The sequence below is a fragment of the Rhinatrema bivittatum genome, chromosome 13 (genome assembly GCF_901001135.1).
Source record: "Rhinatrema bivittatum chromosome 13, aRhiBiv1.1, whole genome shotgun sequence".
Lineage (NCBI taxonomy): Eukaryota > Metazoa > Chordata > Amphibia > Gymnophiona > Rhinatrematidae > Rhinatrema > Rhinatrema bivittatum.
This window is the reverse complement of record NC_042627.1, coordinates 9,526,012-9,533,970: the sequence shown is the minus strand read 5'-3', so window position 1 is coordinate 9,533,970 and position 7,959 is coordinate 9,526,012. Positions and strand designations below refer to the sequence as shown.

Below are 7,959 nucleotides of genomic sequence, written 5' to 3'. Positions count from 1 at the left end.
ATGTTTCCCAGAAGAGAAAGTTGAAGGAGGAAAACAGCCGTGGCGCATTGCTGCCGACAGCAAGATGGAAAACCCGCCTATACATTTAAAAAGAGCCTTTCTTGCCGGCCGCCTACTTGGCACCATCTGACGAGCTTTACTAGCAAGCAAACCCTTCTCCGCCCACGTCTCCCGACGCTTGCAACTCATTGGTCCAGGATGATGACGTCATTGAGCAATAACATTGCAACCATAGAGATAGAAAACGCTGGATACAATAACTTCTCCGGCGGCCCTGCTTCTACCTCTCTCTATCCCCGCCCTCTTCCTCTCCCTGTCCCATAATGCACGGCCACCGGTCCGCGTGACTTCTAGCAACGCTTGCGGCGTGCAGTATGGGGAAAGGGCGCAGGCGCAGAGTTGGCAGCGCCTGCGCACAGGTGGTCTACGTGAATCGGTTGTGATTGTGACGGGTCTTCTGGGGATACCGCGGGAAGAGCGGGCTGGACCTTTGGAACAGGGGCTGTAGCTGCCACCGCGGACTAGACAGCCGCCCTCTAGCCGCCTTGCCATGGTAAGTGTTGCCGGTTTTTTCAGGACCGAGCAGTTTGCGCTTGTTACTGCTCGGAGGCTTTCAGTTTCCTTGCACGGCTCCAGTCACAGTCATTGCCACCCTTCATGTACATGGGCACAGATTTCATCCTTGTCCCTTTCCCATCCCTGGGCACAACGTCTGGCACTGTTACCTCCTTATTCCAGGATACAGCTTTTGGTGCTGTCATCTCCATATTCCGTGGGACAGCTGCCTTCACTTAACCTTCACCCCAGGGCACATATCCTGTTACTGTCAACCCCCCATTCCGAAGGAACATCCTGTCTTTGCCATGCACCGCTACCCTCAAGGCACATTTCCTGCCACTGTCGCCATTCACGTCCTCAAGGAACAGCACCTGTCACTGTCACCCCACACCCCCATAGCTCCCGTCACTCATCCCTCCTATTTAGGCACAGCTTCTGTCACTGCCGCTTTCTCATCCTCCATTGCAGGGTGCAGTTCCTGGTGGCTGTCATTCTTTATAACCCTTGGCACAACAACTTCTATCCCTGTAATCCTTTTCCCGTCTCCAGCGCATAGCTGGTGTTGCTGAAACCCTGCGCAATCCTAAGCAATAGTACCTGTCTCTGTCATCCTTTCCCCACGTCCCAGAGCTCAGCTCCTGTCCGTGTGTCATTGCTCACACTCCAGGACAGCTCCTGTCACTTTCAAGATCTCATCCCCAGACTCATCTCCCATCTCTGTCACCTCACACTCAGCCTGTTCTCTCTAGAGGGCAACAAATATGACTTGGATCCAGGGAAGAAAAAATATCTACAGTACCTGAATGTAATCCACTTTGAAGTGGCTGAAAGATGGAATATAAAAAAAAATAATGGGAGAGATGCTTGTGTGGGGAATGTTTTTAAAGAGTGTGTTCTTTTTTCTGTCTCTCTTTTGATACTGTTGAAGCACAGAGTCTGTTCTGAATTGAGGTGGTCCCTTCTTAGCTTTTTGAGTGAGATTGAAAATTATTACAGTGGCTCGGCGGCGCGCGCAAGCTCCGGGATGTGCGTAAATCCAGGGGCTTGCATGGAGGGGTGTGTCGGGGGGCGTGCTGGGAGTGACGCGGCATTTCGGGGGCAGCGCTGCGGGCGTGGTGTTGGCCCGGGGGCTTTCCGGGGGCGTGGCCGCGGCCTCCGGACCAGCCCCCGGACCGGAACATGGAGCGCGGCAGCTGGCCCGGCGCGCGCGCAAAGTTAGGGGGGTTTAGATAGGGCCGGGGGGTGGGTTAGGTAGGGGAAGGGAAGGTGTGGGGGGGGGGGGGGGGGGGAGGGTACGGAGGCAGGCTGCGCGGCTCGGCGCGCGCAGGCTGCCGATTTTGGGCAGCCTTGCGCGCGCCGACCCCGGATTTTAATGGATATGCGTGGCTACGCGCGTATCTATTAAAATCCCGCATACTCTTGTTCGCGCCTGGTGCGCGAACAAAAGTACGCGTGTGCGCAGATTTATAAAATCTGCCCCTTAGCATACTACCAAAAAATTTATACATAATGCAAAAAAAGAATTCTACACCAAAAAAATAAACGAATTTCAACATAACCCAAGAATGTTATTCAATGTCGTACATGGCCTAATCAAATCCGCCAATGAACAGAAAACACCAAACTCCAAACTATCAAGCAATGACCTTGCGGATTTCTTTAATGAAAAAATAAAAAACCTCAAACAACCACCTCAACAACAACATGCAAGACCCAAAATTACTAATCAATCAAACATCAAGCTGGTCCAACTTTGACCCAGCATCATCACTGGAAGTTCAAAACATCATCAAAAAAATGAACCCAGCCAAGCACCCCATCGACAGCATACCCATACAGATGATCAAAGCAGTTGAAGCATCAATAACCAATCACTCACAGAAGGAATCTACCCCAACTGCCTAAAATCAGCAATTATCAAACCCATTCTAAAAAAGACCAACCTTGACCCTGAAAACCCACTAAACTACCGTCCAATATCAAATTTACCATTCATTGCCAAAATCATTGAAAAAATCGTTGAATCACAACTCAGTGACCACCTAGAAAGGAACAACATCCTACATCCCACGCAATTCGGCTTCAGGAAAGAACTAAACACAGAATCCTTACTCCTATCTTTAAATGACACCGTCCTCAAAAGTTTCGATAATGGCCAGAGCTACATTCTAATCCTACTAGACTTGCCAGCAGCCTTTGACACAGTAAACCATTCAATATTGATTGACCGCCTCGCCGAAATCGGATTAAAGGAAAAAACACTGCAATGGTTCTCATCATATCTATCTCAAAGGACATACCAACACCCTATCAAAGAAAATAAACCTTGACACAGGAGTTCCACAAGGATCCGCACTATCTGCGACGCTATTCAACATTTATCTTCTCCCGATATGCCACTTCTTCGCAAACCGTAAACTGAATCACTTCATATATGCTGATGACATCCAAATATTTATCCCAATACACAAATCTCTAGAAGACACCTACAAGAAAACAGCCAACTACCTCACAAAAATAAAACAATTGCTAAATAACATGACTCATCCTAAACATTGATAAGACCGAAGTTATCATGATGGACAGAAAAAACAAACCTATGCACATGCCACCGCTCAACATATTGAATCATAACTCAGCGATATCGCCTGTCACCCACGCACGCAACCTTGGAGTCATAATTGATAAGGAACTATCCTACAAGAGCCACATATCCGCAAAAATCAAAGACGGATATCACAAACTCCTAACACTACAACACTTAAAACCATTCCTGTCACACAGTGACTTCAGAACAGTACTCCAGCTACTCATTTTCTCCAACCTGGATTACTGCAACTCTCTGTTATTCAACGTACCTCTCACCACCATCTGACCTCTACAAATCCTACAAAATACAGCCTCCAGAATTCTCACAGGAACAAGAAAATTCGATCATATTACTCCAACCCTCTTTTCATTACACTGGCTGCCAACAAAATACTATCCTTAATTCACAAAATAATATATAAAAAACAAATTGGCTCAGTGCATTCATAAAACTACACTCACCAAATAGAAATCTACGATCAGCGAACAAAGGCCTTCTAAAAATCACACCAATCCGTCATAAACTTACCACATCTCAGAAGAGAGCTATATTCCTAGGAAGCCCTGAACTTTGGAACTCCCTCCCAACGGAATTGAGAACACAACAAAATTTAAAAACATTCAAAAAAACTGCTAAAAACCTGGATGTTTACAAAAGCCTACCAAATCTCCTAATGACACTGTGCTAAAGATTTTACCAGAAGAGCCCAGCCTATACCTGAATGACTCGTTGAAAGAATATATACTAGAATGTCTAAAAAGCCATGTTAACAAATGTATGACTGTAGAAATGTACGACTGTAGAAATTGATCCTTTGTAAACCGTTGTGATGGCGAAACCGAACGACGGTATATAAAACTTGATAAATAAATAAAAATCTTCAGTATTCATTGTGTGTTTCTTAGCATTTACTTTCAATATTCATCTTCTTACAGGAGCTTCCTTCTTCTGGAGACCCAGGCCCAAACTCTTTTATTCCTGCCCACAGAGCTTCCTATTTCTCTAGCTTTTGCCTGGTCCAGCACTGGTTAAGAGAGGTTTTCAGGGACACTCCTTCACAGAGTGTTAAGGAGCATTTTGAAAGTTTCTAAGTTTCTCATAGAAAGCAAACCTACTTTATACACCCACATCCTCAGTTTCCCCCAAGAACACTTCACACCCGCACTCACCCCTTCTGCACATCTGTGTTGGAAAATATTCCTGAAGCCATGCCTCTGCATGCTTTTCCTACTCCTCTTTTTTTTTTTGGGGGGGGGAGGGGGGTTGAGAGTAGGCCACAATGAGAATAGCCATCAACTTCTAGTACTTACATAGTTGAACTTTGGTTCAGTTGAATGTTCTTAAAGCAACCTCTGCACGTCTTTTTTTTTCCTTTCATTTTCTATTTTCATGAAATATAATCATAATAACAATGACACTTCAAAGCAGATTACATTCAGGTACTTTAAATATTTAATTTAATATTTAATGCTTAAATTAACTATCAGCATTGTGAGACCTGTGATGAATGGATGCTTTTTCTGTACCTCACAGCTCTCAATAGCACCTATGCTAGTCTACAACAAACAACGTCTGCTCTGAAGTGACTCCTTCTGTGGATGCTTTTCAATAGTAGCATTTGGTATTTTATTTCTCCTTGTGCTTTCTGCTTTCAGGCTTCATTTCAGCGCTCTAATAGCCATGACAAAGTGAGGAAGATAGTGGCAGAGGAAGGACGTACTGCAAGAAACCTGATAGCCTGGAGCGTCCCCCTGGAAAACAAGGAAGATGATGGTAAGTTTTCAGTAAGGCCCTAGTGGGGAGTTCTTAACTTTACTTGAAGTTTGTCTGTGTTGGGTGCACTTGGTTTATTGCCCTGTTTACCACCCATCCTAATCCTTCTAGCACCTGTATGACTCTTTTGGTTGCAAGGCAACCTTGCTGTGCCAAGTCTGCTCTTATGAGTCAGTTGTCAAGATACGGATGGACTCCGATTCCCTCCTTGCACAGGAAGGCTGCTGTTACTACCATTACCTTCGTGATAGTCCTTGGTGCTGTTGCCAGATCAAACAGTAGTGCCCTGAATTGGTAGTTCTGCCCTGCGATCGCAAAGTGTAAAACTGTGAAATTATTTTCTGATGAGAATGTATAGATAGGCCACTACCAAGTCTAAAGATGACAAACTCTCCCTCCTGCACCACCACCTTTACTGTCTCCAAGGACTCCATTTGAAAATGAGGAATGACTAGAGATCTGGTACTAGACTCGAGTCATTCCTCAACTTACAGGCTGGTACTAGACTCGAGGTCTAGTACCAGCCTGTAAGTTCCTTCTTTCTTCTGTAAGTTCCTTCTTTCTTTGGAACTACAAAATAACCTGTCCAATGTTAACCTCACCATTACTCCTCTGCTTGCTTTGCACGATGAAGCTACAAAGTATTCCCTTACTGGAAATTTCAAATCTGGCTGATAATCCTCTTTAATAATGTTTAGGACCCATTTGTCCTCTATCACTTTGGCCCACTGATGACACAAGTCCTGTAATCTGCCCCCTACTGATGGCAGAGAAGTGTGGGCCAGTTCTGAGTCAATGTGCAAGGCTCTGGGCCCTACTGCCTTTAGGGAAGCACCTATTACCCCAAAATGACTGTGCGTTCCCTTGCAGTCTATACACGTGGAGCCTCTAGCTGCCCTTGTCTGCCTATAGTCCCTTGGCCACTGTCTCCATGGCCCACCTCTGGGGAATCTCCTGGATTTCTCTGGCACTCTTTGGGCTCTAGAGTCTTTCAACAGCTTTTCTAATTCTTCTCCAAATAATAGTCTCCCCTTGAAGGGTAACTTTCCTAACCTCGTCTTGGAGGCTGCATCTGCCACCCAGTTTTTCATCCATAGCAAGCATCTTGCTACTACCTCCGTCGTGGCCTTTTTAGCCAAGATCCTAACCAGGTCGCAGATTGTATCTGTTACAAATGTCGCTGCAGACTCCACCAGCCCCAAATATACTGCACCTCCCTCCAGATCCTGGGGATCCTGTTGGTACCAAATAACTAGAGCTCTCGCCATATGATCTCCACAGATTGCTGCTTGTAATGCCAGAGATGATAGTTCAAAGGTTTGTGGTTTTTTTGAAGTGTCTGTCTGTCTATCTATTTTGGGGGTCCCACCTTCCACCGGTATTGTGTTTTCTTGGCTACTGCTGAAGTAGCCGCATCCACCTTTAGAAGGTTCAAGAACCTCTCCTTGTCCGCTGATCCACCACATACAGGTTCTGAATTGTCTTACGGCTCCCAAGCCTGGACTCCAGGATCTCCCATTCCACTGATAGCATGTCCTGGATGGCTGTGTGGATAGGGAAGGCCTTGACTGGTTTCTTTATTCCAGTCAAAATAGAATTCCCCTTCATTTTAGTATCCTCGATTTGTTCCTCCTTTAGGCTTAAAACCAGTCTAAATCCTTCCTGAAAAAATAAACAAATAAATATATAGATATACAGAGGATGAGGTAGGTGGGGTAAGACCTAAATAGGATTATAGATTTGTTATAATTAGTGAGGTTTGGGTGGACCCTTGGACACTGTGGCAGCTGACCATTCCCACGGGGGGGGGGGGGGAGTCCCGTGAGGGGCCACAGGTCAGGCTCAGCTCTGGACACACAAACACAGATAGTTCTTTATTTAGACAGTTTGAGAGACCACCAGAGGTGGCAGTAGTGAGTAGAAGATGTAGCCCGGCTGGGCTAGTATTCCCCAGGGTGCTGGAACAGCGGTTCCTCCGGTAGCCGTGCTGTAGTGGAGAGAACTGAGAGAATGAGTACAATAGAACATTCACAGAGCCCCCAATATGGAGAAGCTCCGAAATAGGAAGAGCTGGCCCTCGAGGAGCGAGTACCAGATCCCTGGGAGAGGAGAGGCTCGTTGGCAAAGTACTCACACGGTGCATCCACGTAGGAGATGGCACTGGCGCCGGAACGGAGGCAGGCCCTCGAGGAGCGAGTACCTGGTTCCAGGGAGACAGCTCTGAGGAGTAGATGACAGTAGTACTCACTGATGGTGTCTGTAGCGAATTCTTCCAAGTAGAAGAGGAGATAGATGCAGGAAGCGGATCAGGGAACATGGGCCCTCGAGGAGCGAGTACAGGTTACCTGATAGCGACCTGAAAGAAGCAAAAGAGGCCCCCGAGGAGCGGGTACCCCGTTAGCAGAAAGAGTCCAATGGAAGTTGGAGAGGCAGAGTAGCTGGGTACGGAGAGCGAATCCCATCCGTGAGAATCCCCCATGCTAACTCAACGGCTAGCAATAAACTGTAGGCTTAAATATCCAGGCAGCGTGATGTCATCACAGGGGGACGCTAACGAGGAAATAAGAATGAGGGCCATGTGGCACGCGCGCCCTAAGGTACCTGAAGAACCTAACCCCCTTTTTTTTTTTTGTTAATCACGGGCACTATTTTTGCTGTATTTATAGCAAAATGATGAATCTAGGTCTAAGCTTGTATCTGAGGCAATGGTGGGTGAATTGATTTGCCTAAGGTCATGAGGACGGGAGCTCGATTTGAATCCTGGCTGCCATGATTCACAGCCCACTGCTCTCTAACCATTAAACTACTCCTCCAATCCATGCTGTCCATGAAAGGATACAGAGAGGGAAGGGAAGATGGGGAGGATGATAGTTGGCAGGCAGGAAGGGTCCAATGAAGAATTTTTTGAGGAACAATGTGATGATCAAAGCATGTTTGAAGGGAGCAGGAGAAGATTGCCAATGACAACAAAAATAATAAATAACTTACCCCTAGATGCATCAAAAAGTGTTACTAATGCATTGGTAACGCCCGTGATA

At 46.3% G+C, this 7,959-nt stretch overlaps 1 protein-coding gene across 4 annotated transcripts in view; it reads left to right on the top strand.

The window, feature by feature from the left end:
• Positions 1 to 382: 382 nt before the first annotated feature.
• SCAPER (S-phase cyclin A associated protein in the ER) overlaps positions 383 to 7,959 on the top strand; it is a 440,399-nt gene continuing 432,822 nt past the window's right edge. For all 4 annotated transcript variants that reach the window (XM_029575230.1, XM_029575228.1, XM_029575229.1 and 1 more), the window contains exons 1-2: positions 383 to 553; positions 4,804 to 4,921. In XM_029575230.1, the coding sequence (XP_029431090.1) occupies positions 551 to 553; positions 4,804 to 4,921 (121 nt within the window). In that variant the 5' untranslated portion in view covers positions 383 to 550. The remainder of the gene's footprint in view (positions 554 to 4,803; positions 4,922 to 7,959) is intronic.